General features: G+C 42.3%; 1 protein-coding gene across 1 annotated transcript in view; it reads right to left on the bottom strand.

Moving 5' to 3' along the window:
* Positions 1-25,145, bottom strand: part of ACOXL (acyl-CoA oxidase like) — a 969,051-nt gene that overhangs the window by 743,226 nt on the left and 200,680 nt on the right. The window contains exon 2 of the mRNA XM_078648763.1: positions 5,299-5,395. Coding sequence (XP_078504889.1) covers positions 5,299-5,395 — 97 coding nt within the window. The remainder of the gene's footprint in view (positions 1-5,298; positions 5,396-25,145) is intronic.

Here is a 25,145-nt window from a genome sequence, read left to right as displayed (position 1 = left end):
GCACCGGGCATAATTATGGCTGTTGACCTGTGGGTTTCAGTGGGATCCATCAACTTGTAATTGCCTTGGAGGAGAGTACTGCCCTCTATATTGGTGTTTCCCTTCGACCAACAAGAGGGCTGTGTCAAAGCTACAGAGAGAGGACTGACACAGCTATCTGGCTGTCTCCTTCTTGGTGATACTATGTCCTTCTTGTTGATATCACCAAGAACGAGAGTGCTCTTTGACGACATCATAAAGTCAATAGGTCATGCGCCACTTAGGCAAAAGCCCCTTATCCCTCCACTGCTTGCATGGCATCCTTATCAGAACAAGAGGATAATGAAGCCTTGCTGGGAAACCTCATGTGTAGTCTGAGGAGAGAAGTTTAGGAGGCTGTGATTTGTCTTCTCACTTTAACAGACATTGGGCATTTACTGACCCAGGAACTGAAGAGGGCTGGAAAGGTCATCCAAGACCTTTCCTGAAGAAGTGAATGACCACCTCTCCACTTCCTAATGCCAAACTGAATGCCACTGAGATGGTGCTTTCCATATCCAGATTCAACATGCTGACTATTGTTTCCTGACAGACTGCAGGAATATATTTGCCATTTTAGCAGTAGTCTTCCTTGGTAATGCCCAGAGGGAAAGGTTATTTCTGCGGGGTCACTGTACCATCAGTCCTCAGGAATGGGAGACTGCATTATGGCCTACTCAAGATGATCAGAGTGCATAACCATATTATTTACTGGAAAGCATGCATGTAGGGTTTAATTTTATTGTCAATGTTACCATTCTCAACAGACCGGTTCCCAAAGAAAGAGAGACACAGTCATTCTTGCAGTGTTATTGCTAAAATAAAGGGCGGATAGCAGCCATGCAGACATCTACCATCTGCAAGACTGCATCAAATTCCCTCCAAGGCTAACCTTCTAGGGTGTGTAAAAGGCTCATCTTCTGCATTAATTTGTCCAAACACAGACACACAGTCTAACAGACTTTACTATCAAATGTCTTTAAGTAAAGCTGAATGATCATGCAGGGATGATGGTGAGGCATTTCCTAACACTATAAAAGATAAACCACCAAAGAGGACTTAATTGAGCTCTTTGCTGGCCTAGCTGTTAAAGACTGAACATTTTTACACAACTCTAGGCAAGGTTAGACTAGACTGAAGCATTTAGCTTAAGAGAATGACTCACTGCTTAGAATGACTGAGTCCTTCAAATCTTAAGAGCTACATAAAACAGCTCCCAATACTTCACATTGCTGTAGTCCCATAAAGGGGGAAGGGTAAGGGGACGATACAGCACCACAGTGTCTGCCACCTCCTTTAGATTTTTGCCATAATAATGTTGTGTAGTTCCCACTTATCAGTAGGACCTGCGCGTTTGTTGGACAACATAAACTTTGGGTGAGGTGCCTAGATTGATTCCGGGCAACCCTGCAGGATATGTTGGCCTAGAGATCAGCTAGCTCACAGTGCACCATAAGCCCCCCTAAATCTACCAGGGAGTGAATTGTTTTTGGCAACCACTAAACATGACAACCCTGACCCCTCAGGGACCGTGGTAAAAGATCAGAACCTTTCGCTCAGTCACTCGTCCATACTTGTTCTCAGAGAAATATACAGAGAATACACATTGGGACGCTTTCCATATATTTATTGAACTAAAGTTATTCTTATATAGAATAAATGTGCTGCGATAATCAGTAGACAAAAGCAGATGAAAGGGAGTATAAGCCCCAAAAGAGTAAATAGTAGATACAGTTCTACCATGGTGCTAAACTGTGTACATTTGGAGGCATATAAAACAAGGTAGTAATCAGGTGTTCTCCTACTATGCAAACCGTACTCTATGTGTGCCTAGAGTGTGTGTAGGTGTGAAGCTAAAAACCCACCCAAGGGACGATCCAACCCAATTACCTGGCCTAACTCTGGCACATAACAATAAAGGTTGTAGAACTGCTTTGCTTATTATGTGCATTAAGTGTATGACAAATGCAGTCAATCCAACAGATGCACTACGTTATAGATCGCTTGACCAGCCACAGTTGAAAGACCCAGGTGAAAGTTCAACAGATATTGCATATATCGCCTGGCAGATGGGAAGGATGAGGTAATCAGGTGTGAATGGCAATGCCTGCAGCATTATGATTGGTGTGTTCAGCATGAGGAGCTATCGAAGGACCTTAGGAGACTTTCCACTGCCAAACCTGGACTGAGGGGACACCTCAAATGACCATGGCCACTCCTGAAAGAGGGAGTGGACCCTCGGTAGCCGATTGGTAGATAAGCTGGAACAAAGCCAGATCTAGGCCATTAGCACGAGGACTTACTGTGCCAACTTGTGCTGCAGTCAGTCTTCAACAGATGCAAGATGGGGAAGGTGAAGGGATGTTACTAGAACCAGCCTTTGCCAATTCATGTGTAGAAAGTAAAAGGGCACTGTGCTGCAGGTTACCACGGTTTATTCTATTGTGTTGACATTTAAATAACACTGTGTACCCTTTGTGAAACCTAATTCACTTTAGCATGGTCGAGTAAGAGCCTACTCCTTTTGTTATGCATGGTTGGTTAGAGGGTGTTTTTTTTGTATGTAGCTCCTATGGTGAAACTTTTTTGACGCTGCACGTGAAGAATATTTAAATACCTCTATTATACAGTACAATATCACCAGGAAACGGTAGATGCACAAGCCATGGATACCTCAGTAAACGTCAAATGGGATCCACCCAGCAGTTGTGAAAACTCACAAGTCAAGAATATCCATAGACATTTTAGTAGAGAGTTTATGATTTACCAAGCAGAAGTAAGGGAGAAGGTGTGAGTGAAACTCCTGCAGCCTTTGGAAGGCATGAATAAAAATTCAATATATGGGCGGGAACATGAGAGAGGTTCCAGAAGAGGGTGTAATCGTGCAAAAGTAGCAGGAGATGCCAATCCACATTGTAAAAGCCACAGTATGTGAAGGCTTTTACGCAAGTCGCCTTTTAGGCAACTAACCCCAGTGAGTGAAATCAGAGCATCCTTTTTCACTGTCTAGGAGATAAGAGCTGTTCAAACATTGGTCTACAGTCATCTCAGTAAGACTCAATTCCCAACTATGAACGCTAGGAACATATTTTTCAGCTACTTTCTAGGAACAGAAAGTATTGTAGGTAGAATGCTGTAGGACTCAGGAAGGTTGGACCCCACATTGGTTCAGACACCCCTGTGCCAACTCACTGCTGCCATATCACCCCGCGGAAGGTGTGTTGCACTTCTGGGTTACAGACTACCAGAAGGGGATAGGCATCCCTGTCTGTTGTGATGGATGGAAGAGTACTACATTAAGCCAGTGTACACCACTACATCCTGCTTCAGTATTCAAAGTATAGACTGCTTATAAGTTCTCTGGGTGAAAGAGATTCTTTACCCTGCAGTTTTACATGTATGTTGTTATAAAGTGCTGATTTACAGCCGTGACAGAAACACGTGTAAATAAACTACCAGAGTGCTTGGAAAAGCTTGTAGAGTGTGTGGTGTTTTGGCAGAGCAATGCAGTAGGTAAACTGGATTTCCTGAACCTCAGTAGCTAGGTAGAGTCATTAAGTATATTCATGAGTAGCAAACAGACCAGAAACGCGAGTCTGCTCCAATAGAGGTGAGTATCAAACCCAGACGGACTCCTCGAGGGAAAAATTATGTCACAAAGAAGCAAAGCAAGTGATGCACAATCTTAATTTTAGCTTTCATACTTCAAGAGGTGAACTATCCATTACAACACTGGCATTACAACGCAATGCATTTACAACGCAGTCGATACAACGCAAGCTCCATTACAACGCATGCCATTACAACGCATATCCCTCACTGATCAGCACCTTCCCTGAGGTAAGCACCCGGTGGTGTTAGAATAGTAATTTTAGTTCTTATGGCTTGCGCGATAATGGCATGCGTGGTAATGGAAGGTGCGCTGCAAAGGAATGCGTTGTAACGTCATACATCCTTCAAGAGATGCTTAATGCTTATAGATACTCGAAGAATCTCTTCAATCTAAGAAAAGAGGGTTCCCACAAAGAAGGTTTGCAACTCTGGATTCCACCCATTAAGGACATCTGAGGAACTTCACCTTCCCATCCTTAGGAGTTAAACCTCAGATAGCAGCCATGCCCACAGACAGGACACTCTGAGAGTTAGAATAAATACCTATGAAAGAGACTCCCATCTCTCAGATGATGAAATTGGGCCGGTGTTACTATGTACCAAAAACGTTGTGTCCTAATACACTCCAAGATCGTCTTTGGTAGTTCAAAGTCTAATACAGAAACATTGATACAGATCTCGAGGGAGCATCTGATGAGGGGTCAAGGTCCATACAACAACCTAAAGTGCAAGAGCTGTAAAATGTCAAAGCAGCATGCTGGTCAATTACTTATCTGCTTCAGCAAGGAGATGTTTGCAAACATTGGCATGCATCCTGAAAAGTATCCAGGGGACAACACTGAAGAGAATATGTGTTAGATACTCGGCAAGTAAGTGCAATGATGTGTGAGACAGAAGAAACCCTGATCAGAAGACATAAACATTCAAAAGTAACTCTCATGCAGTTTTCGGGTGAGGGAATGTTTTTCTATGTTAACCTTGAATATGTAAATCATTTGACACTTATATCTAGTACAAGTTATACAAAAGGTTAAATAAATACTGGCTGCACTAATGGCACTCAGCAAGGTTTTTAGAGTCTTGTCCTCAAGTACAAGACAGTCATAATATGTTGTCTATTTTAAAATGTTTTTTAACAAAACATCACTGTATCGTCCCCATTTCTTCAATGTGTTAATAACCAGCAGGTGTACTAAAAAATAAATAAATAGTGGCAAATGCCCCTAGAAGCGCAAGAGTATAAAACCAAAATTAGGTTCTGCAAGGAAAAATAAAACAACCACACAGTGCTGAATTAAGACAAGCGAGGGGGAAATAATACAGTAAGAAAACCATAGACAGATCGAAAACAAAATTGTTTTTTGGCATCCAATTGAAATCTAAATAAAAAAAATAACACATTTTGGTTGGGTACTTATTTGGAAAAAATGAGAGGAAGTTGCAATCTTAATGTGCAGTTTGGCCTTTTCTCGACCACTGAACTGTAAAAGGGCAAGACGACCTTCAAAATACACTTGTTGCATAAAACAAAAAAAGTTTAATCTCAGAGTGCTGGGTAAAGAAATATCATGAACTGTGCAATTTGTTACACGTTAAGTTGTTATTCCTAAATTGGGAGTCGATAGCTCAAATTAAACAAGCAAATGATACCGGCTTTAAATAGCTTACCATCTCCTGAAATGCACGCTGCACTTGTGGTAAAGCCAGGGTGAATTTCACTCTTTCAAATGCCAAGTCCCTCATCTCATCCAGAGTCAGGTCATATCTGTGAGGGCCAGATGCAATGTAAAATTGGAATTAGAAAATGGGCAAATTCAGCATGGCCACAATATCTTTATTATCCAGATTTCAATGCAATAAATTAAATTCCATACCAAAATTTGTAATTTATTTGCAAAGATCAGGTAGCTGAGGTCCCATTTACAAAGTAGCACTCTCTGATAAATTTACTCATATTACCTGGGCAGCAATGAGTTTATTTCATTGAGTAGATTTTTTTAGACCATACGTGAAGTGTTTTAAGTCATCGTCGCTGGCCGTTGATGAAGTCAGATTGATATCACGTGATTGTAGAGTCTGCATAACATGTACAATTCTAGCGGCTTTCCGTGAAGATGAGGGAAGCATTTGATGTTGGAAACATTAGATTCTGAACATACTCTACATAGCTGACATGATGCCCATGCTCACTACACTATTGCCTTTAAAGTGCCCTGGGGGTCAATTCCTTGTTGCAGCCAGGTGAAAGGAGTACAAAAAGAAAAGATGTAAAGCAGCTAAGAAAATTAACTGGTCACCATTACTCTCCTCTCCTTCCCTATCTTCTTCCATTCCTGGCCAGTGTGGGCTTCCCCGCACGCCCAATAGCGGAGCAGGTAGACAAAGCCGCCACCCTCCATGAGGGCTCTTATTTGTGTACTTTCACACAGCCTCCAATCCCCACCCATCCAAAATTCTGGAAGTATCAGTACGAGTGGGGATGCGGGAGGTCCCACAGAGAGGTACCTGGAGTTCACAAACTAATCTCTGACTGATCTGGTCATCCTGATGACTTTTCACTCATTATCGTCCCCAGGATTGCAGCCTTCCCTCACCCTCTACATAATCATGTGGCCAATCAAATACCGAGACTAGCACAGAAAACCATCAAAAAAACGGACAAGATTACCACACACATTACTTGCCCAGTGAAGGTTCTGAAAGCAGTGATCATATGTTTGACTCAAGTTTCTTTTTATAGCAGTCATCCTACATTCTTACAAATAGTTTTGCAACCAAAAACATGCTTTATTGCTAAGCTAAAAAATAATTGTTGTAATTAATGTTAAATCAAAATGCACTTATCATCATACCATACACTCAAGAACACTACTTCTAGTAGTTCTGGGGTTCTGGTTGCATGGCTCAACTTAAATTGTGAATTTCAGTGGTCTCTTGGGATTTAGCCTCATAATATAACTTCCCTTAAACTATTTGTTTTAGGGGATTTTACATTTTTAATAATAATAAACATTTGTTTCTTCTGAGTATTAAAATTGAACTTCACTATAACAAACTTTTTCAGTTTTCGTTAAACAATATCCTTCAGCCCGGCAGTACACCAGTGGCGTAACGAAAGTTGAAGCCCCCCCCCCTGCAAGGTGCACAGAGCGGCCCGCTATTGATTTAATCTGGAGCTCTCAGGCCCGAGTACAGTGCTGAGGGGTCCACTGCAGATCAGGGGCCCCCTGCACAGCGGGGGCTGCAGGGGCCTATGATACACCCCTGCAGTACACACCTTGTGCCACAGTCCCTGTGCTTCCAAATCCCGCTCTGCATGGCAATTTATAGTGGACTGTAGGCACAAAGGCCTGCAACTGGTTATGTCCTGAACAACCTAGAGCAAAAAAACATTGATGGACAGAATGCATAACAATGTCATACATTCACCCCAGTAGAGAGATCTGGGCCTAAATCCATCATTTGTTTGCTCCCCATCCCATTCCAGTTTGAACCCAAATATATGCAAATAAGATATGACCCTGCGGTCAATGGGAACAGTCCAGTCAGAACTGCCAGGCCAGGTCCTTCCTGGACTGTAACTAAGCATCCTAGGACTGGTTTCGGGGTTAAACCCCTCATCAGCCAGGATAGCTTGACTACAATGTCATGAAGAGCACGGGATCCAAGTCTGGGCATTCCCGTCCCACTCGGGGTGACAAATGCAAAAAGAACAATTGATGGACAGAACGCATAACAATGTCATACATTCACCCCAGTACAGAGACCTGGGCCTAAATCCACTGGATTCAAGCTAGCCTGGCTAGAGAAGGGTGATGCCACAAAACCGGTCCCAGGATGCTTGTTTCCGGTCCAGGGAGGACCTGGCTTGGCAGTTCAGTCTGGATTGTTCCCATGAGGCACAGGGTCAAGAGTGATTTGCATATGGCTGGGCCTAAACTGGGGTGGCGTGGTGAGCAAAAGGACGATGGATTTAACCCAGATTAATAGACTGGGGGGGGGGTGAATGTTGCATTTGCTCTGCATTTCGTCCATCATCTGTTTGTCTTTTTCTGAACTAACTAGAGGCATGAGAGTGATGTCCATGCACAGGTTTGCACAATAGCTTTTCTGAAGCTATGTGGTAATTAATTCAACATAAGCAATGTGGGGAGGGATAGATAATAGTCCCTGGTGCAGTTCGAATTGACTACTGATGGATGGTAGAAATAATAATAATCCCCCATTTCTAAAGTGCAAACGTATAACCCCTAAGGGTATCCAGGTGATGGAGGAAGTCAAGGAGATTAAGTGAGCTATTGCCCAGAGTCACATGATGCTGAGCTGAGCTGCTGCCGGTGATCGATCCGTGAGCCTCGCACTCCAGAGTCCCACTCTGGCCGCTGCGCCACACCACTCCCTCTGGCCTGAAAGCTAAATCTGATGGAAATGAGACCAGCACCTACAAGCTGTTAAAATTCTTGCTGTTATGAAGCGTCCTGTGAACCACAGAAGTTGGCAAAAAAAGTATAAAGGAATTTCTCTACCAATCAAAAGAGCAGGCCTCATCTTAGGATATTTCACTATCAACTTTAATGTAAGGGGAAAACTGAATAAAATGCTGACTGCCGTTTTCTGACAATAGGTCTACAGAAAAAAAAAAAAATTCTTGGGTTGACCAGAAATCAAGACAATTCATAACTTGGTAGAGCACTGAGAGGAGTCAATGGTCTCTATAATCTTGGAAAAAGGGCCCGAAAGGACTGATCTTTGGGGAGTTCACATTCCTGAAATCACCATGAGATGGAGAAGAATATCTCTTTTGAGATGGAAGGTTTCTTCATTTACAGCTGTTCATAGCTGGCCCTACTGAACTGGCAGATCTTGCAAGGCTCTCGTTAGGAGAAAGGACAGATAAACTACATGTCTACAAGTGGCCATCAAGCTGTCTCTGACAACTCCAAGCAATATCAGTGGTGACACTTAAACACACCTTACCTATATTCATTCACTCACTCCATCCAGTTTCTCTCTCTCTCTCTCTCTCTCTCTCTCTCTGTCTACATGGTGAAAAAAACGTGGAAGCAGTTGGGTGTGGAAGGAATTTAAATGATGATTCTGAAGAGGCGAGGTTACATAAAAGATGGAGGGTTGAGTCGGAGGATTCCTTCATGAGGAGGAAAATAACTATCAGCTAGAACAACAAGCATTTGCAATGCAATAGGTCTCGCATTAGGAAAGTTTGAGCTATTGGTATTGTAAATGACCCATTTTTTATTTATGTGTTGGTTTTGAAAATAGCGAAATTAATAGCTTTGTCATTTACAATGCCAATAGTTTTAACTTTTGCAAATGTGACACCGATAGCATTTGTAATGCAATATGTGTTGCATTTACGTGACTTAGATGTATTGATATTACAAATAACAATGGCTTTTAATTTTTTTAAATAATTAATACTTAAAAGTTATTGTAATTTATAATGGCAATAGCTTAAACTTTTGTAAATAACTTTTGTAAACATTATGTTCAGTGTATTTTATTGTGACGAAAATCCAAGAACAGAAGTGAAATATTAACATCTTTTTGTGACATTTGTAATAAAGCTTGAAACATAGAGAGGATGCTTGTGGATGCCTGATGCTTGTGGACGTCTGATGCTTCTGGATGCTTGTGGACGTCTGATGCTTCTGGATGCTTGTGGACGTCTGATGCTTCTGGATGCTTGTGGATGCCTGATGCTTGTGTATGTCTGATGCTTGTGGACGTCTGATGCTTCTGGATGCTTGTGGATGCCTGATGCTTGTGTATGTCTGATGCTTGTGGACGTCTGATGCTTCTGGATGCTTGTGGATGCCTGATGCTTGTGTATGTCTGATGCTTGTGTATGTCTGATGCTTGTGTACGTCTGATGCTTCTGGATGCTTGTGGATGCCTGATGCTTGTGTATGCCTGATGCTTGTGTATGCCTGATGCTTGTGTATGCCTGATGCTTGTGTATGCCTGATGCTTGTGGATGTCTGATGCTTGTGGATGTCTGATGCTTGTGGATGTCTGATGCTTGTGGATGTCTGATGCTTGTGGATGTCTGATGCTTGTGGATGTCTGATGCTTGTGGATGTCTGATGCTTGTGGATGTCTGATGCCTGTGGACGTCTGATGCTTGTGGACGTCTGTTGCTTGTGGATGTCTGTTGCTTGTGGATGTCTGATGCTTGTGGATGTCTGATGCTTGTGGATGTCTGATGCTTGTGGACGTCTGATGCCTGTTGCTTGTGGATGTCTGTTGCTTGTGGATGTCTGTTGCTTGTGATTGTCTGTTGCTTGTGGATGTCTGTTGCTTGTGGATGTCTGTTGCTTGTGGATGTCTGTTGCTTGTGGCTGTCTGTTGCTTGTGCATGTCTGTTGCTTGTGGATGTCGGACGCTTGTGGATGTCGGACGCTTGTGCATGTCTGACGCTTGTGCATGTCTGACGCTTGTGCATGTCTGACGCTTGTGCATGTCTGACGCTTGTACATGTCTGACGCTTCTGCATGTCTGACGCTTGTGCATGTCTGACGCTTGTAGGCATAAAGTGGTGTATTTCCACATTTATTTAGCTGGTAAGCATGCACTCCTACTTTGATGCCAGTCGTATTTTAGGAAAACATATACCTGTATATAAGGAAATATCATCATGTTCAATTCCCCATGGTGTCTGTCTAATCAGCTGTCGGCCTGGAATCCATGAAAGGCCGCATGTAGAGTCCCCCCCTTCCCCCCCCCCCAAAAAAAATATTCTGTATTTTTCCATTTAAAAAAAAACAAAAAGGAAAAAAACGGAAACCAGAGAGCCTTAATTATGATTAGCGCTGTTGACAACTTGTAAAAAGGCATTTGAATATGTGGAAGGCTGTGGTCATAATGATAAACGTTTTATTTTTTAAAAATAGGAGGAATACACTTTCCCGCACGGTACCTCCAGAAAAGCCTCTGATATTCCTCAGGGTGAAGCAAACTCCTAAAGTTCACTTGGCAGTAAGTGGGTTGGGATACTGTACCCTCTTTAGTCCATCTCGTATGAGAGCCTGTAGCGCTCAAAGGCCCTTGAATTGGGTTTAGGTCTTTCTTAACTCCCGCTGTGTAGGGCAGAAGGGCGTCCTATCCTGCAAATGATTGATTATTTTTCCACACGCTCCATGTGTGCAGTCATTTCCGGTCCTTGATATCAGGTACAGACATTCTGTTCAGCGGGGTGTGTTATCAGAGCGCAAGATTCTCCGAGTAAAATTATGCAGCAAAATAAACAATAGTTTTCGTTCTCGTCGGTACAGTTATTGTACCAGCAGGAGATGGTAGTTTGCAATATGTGTGAAGTAGCTCCCAGACAGTAATTACTTCCTTACTATTGCCTTTCTCACCCGGACACACCAGCTGTGGTAGTTAAGACTGAAACAGATGTTAGTTAGTTCCTTCTAGAAGCACACATTTTTAAACCGGGTTTGTCAACCTATCTCATTTTCACAGAGCGCAAAAACCATCTCTGAAATTAACCCTAAGCTTGAAATGTGCAGTAATCGCGCACAAGAGACTGTTTCCCACAAAGGGTTGCAGATTAATTACTCTTTCACAGGCGACGTCATCTGTGTTACAGCTTGGGCCTGAATCATTACAATTTCTCTTATTTTAAACACGCGGCATTTCATTCTGGTGTGTTATGGGAACGCAGGTGGAAACTTTTTTCAGGCCACCCAGGCTCGGGCCCCGTCCACGCTGGGCTGTGCCAAGTGAAGTGTTCTCTCAGCGGGGCCCTCGGTGCGAACAGCGAGAACACGCATCTGTTCCTGTCACTGCGGACTCGCGACGCGCTTCACGGATTCCCGCCATCTGAACGCGTCTCCAGGCCCACACCACCATTGAACCATTTGAGAATGTCCATATATTTAGCTTTCTGAGTAACATTTTAATTTCCCACGCATGTTGCCCACATGGCATTTAGGGTTTCGAGGTTTTATTGATTTTTTCCTTACTTTTCTAACGTAGTTAACAAAGTTACCGAAAAGTCCAGGTTATTTTCGCACTCTCCCGTGCTTTCGTGTTTGCACAATGTAAAACAATTTGCACTTCATCTCTGCATTGCGGCCCTACTAACATGGAAAATGTTGTAGGCTTCCTTCTAAGTTTTTGGTCCATGCCAGTGAACAAAAAAAAAGTCCCCGCCGGGCCGCCGCGCTGCCTGCGACGACCCGGAAGCGGTTGGGCAGCCGGCCAATCCCATCGCGGCCCCAACCGGAAGTCCCGCCCCATCGCGGCGACAGAGAGAGAGAGCTGCCCGAGGAGCCACGTAGGCTCCTGATTGAGTCCCGGTCCCGAGATGGGGGACCGGGTGAAGAGCGGCCGGGCGCATGGGGAAGGCAGGGCTCTCATGTGGTGAGAGAGCCCCGCAAAGCGCTACCGCCGCCCGAGAGCCAGAACCGCCGCCGAGCACCGCCAGAACAGGTGAGTGTGTTGAGGGAGAGGAGAGGTGTGTGTCTGAGTGTGTGCGTGCGTGCGTGCGTCTGTCTGTCTGGGTGCGCGTGTGTCTGTTTAAGGGGGGGGCGTGTGTGTATGCAGTGTGTGTATGGCTGTGTATGTGCGCATGCGTGAGTGAGGCTTTGTTTGTGCATGGGAAGATGAGGCACGGCGACGTGCGCGCTCCCGAGGTTAAATCTCGGCCAGGGAAAGCGCGTGGAACTCTGCTGTCCACATTCCCCCAAAAGTAACTACATAAGTTGTCTCGCCATAGACAGCAAAGCTTCGCTTTGCTTTCGTCTAGGCAAGACCTAAAAACATAGTAAAATGGCCGAAAGTTCAGTCTGAAGAAAAAAACCAAAAAGGTTCATTTAAGTTCTAGGTAAAGTCTGAAGATCAATCTATTGTATCGGTGAGGTACATATGCGATGATGCTGATACAGGGGAAGAATAGCGGCACACTTTTGATCTCAACCCTCTTCTCATTTTTGTCCTTGTTCCTGTGCTTTTTGTAATGTACAAAAGAAGTAGCTTCCCAAGAAGACCCTGGTAGAGAATTGTGTACTGGAGGGCGTGAAGCTCCTTCTCTCGCTGAACTGTGCAACTTATCGGTACTAGTTGAGAGGGGCCTGGGAACTTTTGGGCTCCCAAGTGCAATTGCAATAGAATCAGGATGCACCAGGACATCGTTTAAAATTAAACACTACCTTTGATGGGAGTTATATGGCAGAGGGACTATTAAACTCTCTGTGAAATTTAGTTTGGGAAGCCCGAGCAACCCCACAGTGCTCAGTGCCTGTTCGGTGGTATTCAAGAGCACGAGTGAAGTACTGTAAAATCAAGTTTGAATAAGTTATCCAGTACCACATGGCCCAAAGGTGTGTGACTGGAGGCTAAACCATTCACAGGCACTGCACTTATGGTGCAAGTGCCCATACGTTTTGCCCCCTGAATGAACAGTTGAGGACCCCAAATCACAAACAGGGGGAGGAAATGATCACACTGCTCAAGACATGCTTTGAAGAAACAAATGGCATGCCTGTTCCTTAGTATAGTGAAATATGAAATTATTTGAGCGGTGGATATGTTAGTCTGTTATTTGGATTGAAAAGGATAGTGGAGGGATGGAAGAGGGAAGGGTTTACATTTATTTAATGCTTGCTACACCTGATGAGGTTTTAAAGCACTTTTGGCGGGTAGCACACTACTCCGGAATCCAAACAGGATAAGTGGGGAATTATTATAGGGAGATCTGATATTAATTTGAGCAGTGGACATGTTAGTCTGTTATTTGGATTAAATAGGTATAGAGGGAAGGAACGAGAAAGTTTTTTTTAGTTTGTTTAGTAGTTCATAGCAGTATGGGGTGGAATGAGTAAAGGGGAGTCAGAGGAAAGGCTTTAGAAAGGATTGTTTGGGAGATCTGAACAGTAAAAGAGATATGAGATGATGCAAGGAGGGGTAGAAAGGGTTATTTTGGGGATCATAGTAGTGGTATGGGGTTTGGGATGAATGGGAGAGTGTGGGTAGATGATATATTGATAGAGGTATAGGGTAAGAAATAGGATAGTGCAATGGAAAGAGTAGTAGAAAGAGGTTTGAGATGAATCAGAGTGGAGGTAGAGGATATACTGCAAGAGATATAAGGTGATATATATGGTAGTGCGTTGGATATGCTGAATTTGAAACAAAGTAATATTTATATAAAGATACATAAGTACATGGAAGGTATATCATAAGTATATGGAAGATATATATGCATAAGGCAGGTAATATATGTAGATTAAAGTTGCATTTAAGAAACTCAGACTTTCAAGTTTTGTATTTTGAATTAATGTATTTATTTTTATAATTAAATAGTGAAGCAGTTGTAGATAATAGTTATGATGAAAGATTTACTTATGTATGCAGTCACATATACATGTTAAACATAGACTAATGTAACTATAAGTAATATGTACATTTTTAAGCAGAACTAACAAATAACTATATCTTTAAAACATAATTATTCAACACGTTTATACAAAGCAATACACATATGAAGGTACACATCTGTAGTCCAAATACATGCTTATATACAGAGGAATATGCTGTATATTTATGTTTGAGTATGGTGGTTATGTGGGGAAAAGCCAATTCTTGAGTAGTCTTCTGAAGATAAGGTGGTTATCCGAGGATCTTATGTTTGGGGGTAAATAGTTTGATAGTTTGGCTGCTTGAACAGAAAAGGATGTGCCACCCATGTTTTTTTTCTTGTAAGGTGGGATTATGAGGCGAGGTGCCAGTCTAGAGCGGCGGTTCCTTTGTTGAATGTATTATGTGATTTCATCTTTGATGAAGAGGGGTCCTGTTCCATGTATCGTTTTGTGGGTGAGACAAAGCAGCTTGAACATGGATCTTCTGGCAACCGGCAACCAATCCATGCAGTATGCATCAGTGAAGCTCTTAGATCAAGGGGGGCTTTTAACAGTCCAGCTTGTCACTCTAAACACAGTTATTTGTGATTACATTACATTGGTTCGATATGTAAAAACACAAGAGGCCGGAGTACAAGAAGTTCCCGACCGGTGTCGATGATGCCTCTGACAAATCACTTAACACTCATTTTTCTGGTTGCAAAACTGCAATGGTTAGAGCAAAAGAAATCGAGCAGAGAATCACACTATTGCACACATGTGATACTGTGCTAAATATCACGTGGGGCAAATAAGCACTGGCCGAAAAAATAAAATAATATATTTACAGTTATAGTAGGACAATATAGTAACTGTGTGCATTCATTCTCAAAGAGACAGGACAAAGTGGAAATCTTTGCCTACTTAACCTGTGTGGTCAGCAACGGTACATGGTTTCCTTCGAAAAATTGCCACAGCTTCCTATGCTCTATGAATGATGCAGCTTGTGAAAGACTAAATCGATTATGTACAAACTGGTACCAGCTAATAAATTGTCCCATTCGCTGATTAGAGAAGTTACAGATAACAGAGTTATAAAAGATATGGTCAGGGGTTAAACTTACTTGCTCCTTTTCATATGAAACCTTTTAAAGCCACCTTTAATCTTCTGTCATTTAGATTGTTGTTCTAATCTATCTGCTGTAAAATGATGAACTTAGCCCAGTTCATTGTCAGGACTTTCATAGTATCACTTTTAAGTCATCCTTTAACATTTGTTTAAGAGAATAAAATAATCTAGATGGGAAACAACACTATAAAAATGTGCTGGATAATTACAACAAAAATATATTTAGAGTTTTGGAAGCGTAGTTTTAAAAACTCTAAACCATGCCCTTCCCATAATGCGGCGAATGAGACAGACAAACAGTTAATGCACCCCCAGCTTTGTCCCCATTTTATTCCTGATAAGCTATTCCGTGCAACTGTAGACGGGGTTGCATTTCGGATAGGGGTTTTATTTTTCATTTTCATTGCATAAGAAATCCACTTTGGGGTTTGCTTTTCGCACTTTATGTGCTGTGGAAGCAATATTCTTGTTATTGAGAACGAAATGCGTGTGACTGTGCTGCAAAATAGTTCAAACCGTTCGTGTAGAAGAAGAAGTTTGTACCAAGGATGAACCACAAGCCTCTGGTTTTCGATGCCAAAGGTGCAAAGTGGAGAGGTCAAAATGCCACAGCTAGATTGAAGAAATTAAGCTCAAAGTCCTCATTGCTGGTGGGAAAAATGCCAAGACAGAGTGTCTCCTGACTCCTGCCCATACGTAATAGTCTTAGCAGGGGTACCAGCACTCAAGAGGAATCAGAATGAGAATTGGGTGAATTTGAGAAACAAGACGGTAGACTGGCTAGTAAAGTACAGGCAATTTAACCCTGCTAGAGCAGTCGACATTTTAATGGTACGAGGGTGGGTTGGGTGGGAGGAACTAGGAAGAATATCAGGGGTGACTGTGTGGTGGTAAACTTTAGACGACCGCCGATGGTTAGGGCAATTTTGTCAAGCAAAGAAGTAATTGCTGCTGGGGACATTAATGTCAGTGTCCTGCCACTGGGGTATTTTTATCGGCCAATGGCAAGAGGAAATGCTATTGGTGCTGACCCTATAGTTCAACTGTCTAACGGTTTCGAGGCACTGTCTTCCCTAGACGACCAGGATTGACTCCCACAGTCTTCATATTGTGGGATGGATGGTCTTATACTGGCTAGAAAAAAGGATCTCTTGGTTAGGGAAAATATTACTATAGGGTCACCGATAGCGGAGGCCCCTGAGGCTGAGCCACAAAGGGAGTTGATGAATGAAGAAGCCTTTACAGAAATAACAGAGAGTATCCAGGAATTGCAGGAGGTAGATGGAGGGGGGCATATAAACACTGTAGTAGGATATAACAACATAAGTACAAGTACGGGGACCAATGGAGGAACGCCTGTGCAGTCCAGGGACTCGACTATGCCTTCAAAGTTATGCCTTACATCATGGAACATTGCAGGCCTAAAGAGGAATATAGCTGACTTAGCTTGGAACGAATACATAAAGGCTAGCGATATTACGCTTTTCCAGGAGACCTGGTTATTAGAAACAGCCCACAGAGTAGGTTTTAAAACATAGCGTGGAGGCCAGACCGTCAGTGAGAGGTAGGCCTTCGGGGGGGGGTTAGTGATATGGATACGGGTCACCCTGGAAATTAATATTGTTCCATTAAAAGTACCGTCTCGAGATATACTGGGACTAAAATTAGTTGCAAAAAACGGGGAGATCATATTTTTATTTAATATCTACAACAGACCAGGCCCCGCTCATTGTGAATCAGAAGTAATAAGTCAGCTGGAGTCCCTTTTAGATACACTGGGCCACAGACCAAACATTATAATTGGAGGTGACTTCAATTGTAATTTTGAGCCTGTGTCAGGATTTGGTAACTTGACTGAGGATGAAGATACGGCATTTAATATTCCAGTTATAGAAAGTGAGAAGGTGGTAAAGTGCACAGTTGCTGTGAGTCAATTATTAAGAATTACAATGGGTTACAGCCTGAGAACATGTAACGGGCGCTTGCCATCCGATTGGCCGAATGCATACACTTTTGGCAGAGGCAAATCCCAAACAAACATAGATTATATACTGGGGACGCTCAGACTTTGGAGCCATTTGGTTGACCTAGCAAATCGACTCTAGGACAGAGAGTGACCATCGACCGTTGAGGCTGATGATACTTTTGGATGTTTTCCTTCCCGGCCAAACGGGCGTTAAGGAAACTGGCATATTCGAAGATGGCATCATTTTAAAGAATAATAACCGAGTTGTCAAATGGCCCTATATATTAGGGAACATCAAAGCAATCACTAGTATTTATTCCACTTTTGTAGACATCACAACTCCATTTGTAGAACAAGTAACTGGCTTAATTAAGATGACTGACCTACATGGTAGGCTGGTAAATGCCATGGGTCCAGTGTTAAGCAAAATACCCAAAGTGAGAAAAGCTGGACCACCAGAGGGGATTAACGGTGACAATTCCTGGTACAATAAGAACTGTCGAGATGCCAAGACTGACTTAGTGCAGGCAATTAAAAGTGGAGATAAAGATATAATAAGGACAAAGAGACACAATTACAAACAGTCCTTAGTAGACACAAAGAGATCGTGGGATGAAGAGATTTGGTCAGGCTTAATTAGCGCGGCCAAATCTAAGGACCAGGCTGGGTTTTGGAACTTGATAGCCAAAGGGAATAGGTCGGGAAGAACGCAAAGAGACCTATTTCTCGACGAAGAAACATGGGTGAAACATTTCTCTAATCTCTACTCCGAAACTGATGGTGCCGCCTTTGTGGTAGTAGAAGAGATGATGAATACCGCCAAGGCAGCTAAATTATGTTTCAGTATTAAGGAAACCTTATTAGTTTTGGAGTCAGTCAAATCTGGTAAGGCTCCAGGGCCAGATAAAATACCGGGCGACCTTTTAAAACACGATATGAGTATATGGGGACCCTACATTAACTGTCTCTGTAATGCTGACTTTGAGTCAATACCCACATGGAAGGGTGCGGAAATAGTGAAAAATTTTAAAAAGGGTGACCGGCATGATCCGGCAAATTACCGCCCCATTAGTTTAATCGATATACCACACAATATATTTGCAAGACATATTTTACTTAGGTTAACAGCATGGATTGAGGAGGTTGACCTACTCTCAAAGTATCAAGCTGGGTTCAGGAAAAAGATTAGTACTATAGAGCAAGTCTTTAGGTTTATGTGCATCTCCTGGAAATATATAAATTTAAGGAAAAGTAGTCTATACATTGCATTTGTAGACTTAAAAGCCGCGTTCGATTTGGTACCCAGGAACTTGTTATGGGGATGCTTGAAGGACCTGGGGGTGCCAATCGAACTGCTTTTACAAATAATTAGGCTACATGAGGGAAACTATGCTAAGGTGAGATGGTGACCAGGGGGTGAGCTCACCAAAGACATATTGGAATATTGGTGACCCGGGGGATACGCCAAGGTTGCGTACTAGCGCCCACCCTCTTTAGTCTTTATGTAAACAATATCCCTCAACATCTGGAAGGCTGTAAAAATGATTCACCTAGGTTGGGTGGCGAAGTAATACCTGCATTACTCTTCGCAGATGATACTCTCTTAATTTCGCAAACCCCTAGTGGACTTCAAAACCTGATGAATTCCTTCCAGTTGTATTGTACTGACAAAGGCCTTCAGATAAATTCCAGTAAGACAAAATATATGTCTATTAATCCACATAGATCATTTAAAAAAAACCTAGAGCTAAATCCCAAAAAGTTAGAGTATGTAAACAATTTTAACTATGTTGGTATCACATTGGACACAAAATTGTCTTGGAAGCACCATCTTAATAAAAATAAAGTATTCTTGCTTCAAAACTGTACTCCTATTACCAAACAACACGGGGGGAGTACTTCTAAGGCTGTATCGCCTGCCATTGAGGTTTTTAAATTTAAGGCACCGGCAGCTGCCTTGTACGGAGCGGAGATATGAGGCCCCCAATGTAAACAAAACTTTGAAATTGGAGAAAACAAGTTTGTTCGGAAAATGCTTGCTCTTCTAATCAGGACCCTGTTGACCCCAGTAATAATGGATTTAAATCTGAAATGTACCGATAACTATGCTGCATTACACCCCCTCCTATTTTGGGTAAGAATTTGGTCCACATCTGAGCTCCTACATTATAAAAAGGGCCTACAAGAGATAATGACCATTGGATCCTTTAAAGCTATACCTTGGTTTCAACATCTATCATCTTGGTTTGAGAAAATAGGGTTATCACATTATTGGGAGGAGCCTATGGATTTAACCATGGCATGTAGCAAGATAGTAAAGACAGCTTTTTGGGCTTATGTTAATGGCAAACTGCTACATGATTCCAATCAAGGCTCGTTAACATCTTCATTTCTTATGTTCAAAAATACAGCCCGCTTTGAACCATTTTTAGATGAGGTGTGTCCACAAATTGTGAAATCAGTATACCTGAAATATAGATATGGGGTATTACAAACGAACAAAAACAAATCCAAATGGGGCAATAACAGCGCTGAAAAAGATTATGATAAATGCACGTTTTGTATAGAGGGGACCAAGGCTAAAGAAGATGATGCTCATATTTTATTTTTTTGTCCCTTATACGATAACCCAAGGAACAAATGGGTTAAACCTCTCTGCAATAACTTGAACATTAGGCACTGTAGAGAGGCGGAGCGTATAATGAGGACGGATACAACACCACTCGTGGTTTTTTGTGTAGCCAAATTTTTGCTCAGTGTGAAGATTATTAGGGATAAAACAGGGTTGAAATTGTGACAGTGGATTAAATAGCTTTGCACATTATAAATTTATTCCTGCATCCGCACTTTAAAATTGAAAGTATTGCCTATTGAACCCTCTCCAATGCTGTAATTAAATAATGGTGGCGATGTTAGATATTTAGTTTTTTAGATTGTCAACAGGATGAGGGCTATTGAGACTCTTTTTGATGATTGTTAATTTCTTTAATCGCCTTTTATATATTTAACATATTTTAATAATATTCTATCTATTGTACAGTTTTCTAAATGTATATTAGGACAGGACTATGATATTGTCACTTGAAACACCCGATTCATGTGTTAAAGCCGACTGTCGATTATGTGTATGATGAGTATGTTTTTATTTATGTGCTTTTTGGGTCTAAAAGACCGAAATAAAGTCAAATTGAATTGAATATAGTGTCTTTTTTTAGGTCAAAGCCACCAGACAGAGCAGCTGTATGGTATGCTAATGACATCTTGGGGACATTCAGAAAGCTGACCTAGGAATGCATTCCACCAGTTACTTACCATTGGCTTAGTGGTTTGTAACTCACACTTTCTTGACTTCTATTTGCTGGCTTTATTTACTTTAGGCTGTCCAGCTTGAGTTAGTCTCTCCCGTTGCCCAAATCTTGTTTTCTGTCTTCTTCAACAAACACGCTTTCTGTAAACAAGCCTTTAACTTGTCAGATTTGCTGTGCATTCAAAGACAGAGTTCAAATGTCAGTCTCTCACTTCCAAGGGAGCTTGGTGTTTACTTTTCTTTCTCGGACTTCAAAGTGAGAGAATGTGTGTGGCAATTCTGATGAGTATCCAAGTAAGAGAAGAGGGTGTAGGATAGTTTTTAGGGCTCGCCCCTCGCGATGTAGTGCGCAACACTGCTCGCGCAGGCTAGCCCTTTTGTCCTGGGTTTGAAAACGGACCCTGGAAGCGCACACGCTTGTGCATGTGCTTTTCCTTTTGGGTTCCACTATTGGGCTTTTTAGTGCGTGTTTCTTTAAAACAGAGCACGCAATAGGCCAAAGGCGGGCGCATTGCTCCGCCCATGGCCTATTGGTGTCTGTTACGTGCACCAAAGCCCATTAGTCTTCAATTATCATACACAGATATGGGCGCAATAATTGAAGACATATGGCTCGCAGTGGCGCGCGCACCACTCGGGGGCATGTTTTTTTTTTTGTTTTTTTTTACAATAGCGATCGCTTTCGCGATCACTTTCAGTGCCGCTTGTCTTTACATTGGTGCCTTTCACTTGGCTCATTCTTTCAACCTCCATAAGACCTAATCACAAAAGTGGTGAAGGTTTGTTAGCAAATCTCTTTAAAGCCACTAAATATAAATGTAAATACATATGTTTGACAAGGAAATGTGTGGTACTTTGTTAAAAGTTGTCTTCTGGACTCTTAATTACTATTTACCTTTTTGCTGAATTTGAACAAACAACTACTTCTAAGTAAAAAGAACAACCTTATTTTTTTCCACTTTCGGGAATGTTATCAGGTCTGGAGGTGGTTCTTGCAGCCCCTGCCGCACCACAAAATACAGTCACCCTGTTTGCTAACAAGGTCGTTTACACCTGAGAGCGTAGATTATGTGCCCGTTTTCTGATTAGAGCCAATGAGGAGACGGGCACTGGTTTAAGCTAGGAGTTTTAAAATAAAAAAAACAAAACTGATGCAGAATTCAATTGAAGAGCTTCATTCTTAATGTTAACTTACATACCACCAACCAATATGTAAAGAGCGCCTATGTTGTACTTAGAGCTGCAGATGCTGAGATGGAAAGAGCAAGGCAGTTGTCTGTGGTGCAGGGCCGTCCACTAAATGCACACTCTCACCGTGTGTGAAACACGTCATCATGCCGTGAAGTAAGTGCTGATTGCCGTAGATAGAAGGCTGGGTCAGCCACGGGGTGCCTTAATATGCCCCTCAAGTCCTCTGTGTGCTCGGGTTATATTTCCTCCAGCCTAGCCTCGCTGCTCTGTACCTGTTCATCACCGCACTCGGAGCGTGGGATTGTGTCCATGGGCCGCCTCCTCTTAGAATACTGAACACCGAGCTTCGAGCTGTGCACAAACGCTGAGACTGGTTCTTTCCCTTCGTGCACATCTCTCCCGTGCTCTGGGATTCCCTGGGCACACAGAATTGATTCCTGGTGTGAGCGATTGGCATTGGCTCTAGGCCTCAGCTCACTGCCTCTCCTGAGTCTGCTAAGAGTCTAGTGTCCGTGTTCAGGGCCTGTGCTCCGCCTGACAAATTGGATCAGCAACTTGTAAATACAGGAAAGTCTTTAATTATCTCGCTTAGTCTGATGCATCTCTAGTTTCAAAGACTTCCAAACGTTGTGCAGGACTCACATCTGCCTTTTGCCCTGTCCTTACTAGTCATTTCAGTGTCAGATTTCTCCATTTTATCTCAACCTTATTTAAAAGAAGCGCGATTGACCCAAAAAGTAACAGTCATATTACACTGCATCCTTTAATTGACTCATTGATTGAACGGCTGCAGCTAGATCGCTTAAGCAGGGTCAATGGATTCACGTATCATTTTGAACACCAAATGTACTCGCTCAAGGCCTTGTACAAAACATCAGTCCTTATATTTGGGATACATTGATGATATTTCTTACAATATGGGATGAACCCAGTGAACAGTATGATGGAAACACTGGGCATCCGAGCGGCGCAATGAGCACGCTAGGTTTCCATCTGTAATCATTATTTAAAATAGGGTCTGAGTCATGAAAAACAATATAACACAAGCATTTGCAATGCAATAGGTCTTGCATTTACGTGATTTTGAGCTATTAGCATTCCAAAGAACAATGCCTTTTATATTTGTTTTCGTTTTAAAAACATAAATAAAAGGCATTGTCATTTACAATGCCAATAGCTTTAACTTGTGTAACTGCGAGACCTATTGCATTGCAAATGCTTGTTTGTCTAGCACACAACTCAAAAAAATGTACAATGCTGATTTTTCAGAATATATCAGAATTAGTACAAATAAAGTACATTTCTTCGTAATCCTGAAGTGTGGTATAGACAAATATTTGAACACATCAATAGACTAGGTGAAGACATTTGCACACCTTATTTTTTGTGTGCATTAAAACAGTATTTCGGTGCAAATGTAATGGTCATTTCAATTGAAAATGTATTGTCTGTAATGGCAGTGCGCTATCACACATGCGTACTCCACACTATGGGCCACATGTTTCAAATTTAGAAATTGCGATTACCTAATTGCGATTTTCTGAGAATCGCAATTAGGTAATCGCAATTTCCTATGTATGAAACTCCATGAGTTTCATATACTGATTCCTAGTGGGTCGCAAATTGACCTACCTTAATAATATTAATGTGGTAGCTCACAATTTGGGACCCCAGAGGAATCGCTAAAATCACGGGGATGGTGGCCTGCTAGGGTCAGCAGACCACCATGTCTGTCATTACTTTTAAATAAAGCAATCTCTTTTCTTTTTTTTTAAATGCAGCTCGTTTTCCTTAAAGGAAAGGGAATGCTCCATGGGACCACTGCTTGCTCCTGGGAAGAGGTTCCTTGGAGACCCCTTCTTATTTGCGAATGGGTTACCACCTAGTTGAAGTAGTTGGTAGAATGCAAATGTTTTGCGACTGCATTTACGGTCACAAAACATTCATACATACCACTAGGATTTGCTATTTGGAAGGTATGCCCTAAACACGCCCCTTCCAAATACCGAATCGCAAACCCATTTTGCGATTCGGTAACAGGTTAGCGAAATATGAAATATGGGGGCATATGTAGGTAATTTCCATTTTGCGATTCTCAAATAGCGATTTTTAAGGAATCGCTATTTGAGAATAGCAAAATGGAATGTAGGTAATAAATCGCAGTTTTTTTGCGAATCTCTAACATTCCTTATTTGCGATTAGCAAATTGCGAATCGCAACTAAGGAATGAGTGTCCCATTCATTCCTATGGGCCAAGAGGCCCATAGGAATGAATGGGGATACATTCTCAAAATGCGATTTTCTGTGAGAAAATCGCAATTTGAGAATCGCAATTCCAAGGATGGCAGGGTGTCCAAAGGACACCTGTTGCACCCCTGGAATGTGCCTGTAAGTACATGTGGCGCACATACATGCCCTAAGGGCATGTATGTGTACGACTTGCGTTGTAAAAACCGCGATGTAATGGCATGCGATGTATTAGCATGCGTTGTAATGTCATACAACCGCTGAAATGACTTCAAAGTATTCCATCCATCACTTATAAACTTCAATGTAAAGCCCTAAGTAGAAAGGGTATGCCTAGACATGGGTCCCATGAACACTGTGGCACTGAACCCAAGCTGATGAGCCCTTAATAAGGGTGAAACTGGTACTGAATTTCTTGTGTTCAGGTACAACATGGCCTGGCAGTTCGGCTGGACTGTTCTTTTTGCAGCAGGGTCAAGAATGATTTTCATATGGCTGGGTCCAAAATGAGGTGGTATGCTGAGCAAAATAACGATGGACAGAGAAGCACCCCTGAATGATTACCAGTGGCTGGGATTAATTCAGGCATTCTATCCATTACTTTCTGTAAACTTCAGTGTAACACTCTAAGAGGGCCAAGTTTGCCCAGATGTGGGTCCCCAGCACACTTTTCCACTGGAACAAAGCTATAACTGTCTGATGAGCCCTAATATTGGTGACACCGGCCCTGGGTTGTTGTGTTCTGGTTCAGGGGGACTTTGCCAGGCAGCTCAGGGTGGGCTGTTCCTGTTAGAGCAAGGTCAGAACTGTGTTTCGGTTTGCAAATTAATGCTGGACTGGGATGTCACCAGAGTGATTACCAGTCACTTGAAATAATAAACCCAATTTGAACCCGTCCATGTCATTCACTTGTAAAATGCCCCAGGAAACCAGTGGTCTTGAGCAATCCACTCAATGTAGGCTCCACTAGTAGTTACCTGCTTGCGTCGGGGATCATGCCTCAACTTTGCCCTGGTGTGATGCCCAAGGTCCTCTCTATCCTTGTGAAATGTAGAGTCCTGACAATCACCATGTTGGGAAAGACATTCTTGTAGATTGTCGATTGCCACAAGACTACTGGTTTCGCATACTTTTGTTTTGTTTTCGTTGTTGGTTTTAGAACACTTGATGAAGCAGAAGCAAAAATTATAGGTCCTGAGTAAGGCCGCCACACCTCTTACTGAGGGAATCAGGCTGAAACATATCGACCTTACAGTTTACTTGAAACAGAAGCTGGTTATATATTGTCTCCCTGCAATAGCATTGGTTTTT

Source organism: Lissotriton helveticus, chromosome 6 (genome assembly GCF_964261635.1).
Source record: "Lissotriton helveticus chromosome 6, aLisHel1.1, whole genome shotgun sequence".
Taxonomy (NCBI): domain Eukaryota; kingdom Metazoa; phylum Chordata; class Amphibia; order Caudata; family Salamandridae; genus Lissotriton; species Lissotriton helveticus.
Note: the sequence above shows the minus strand (reverse complement) of the source record. Positions and strands in the feature narration are given on the sequence as shown.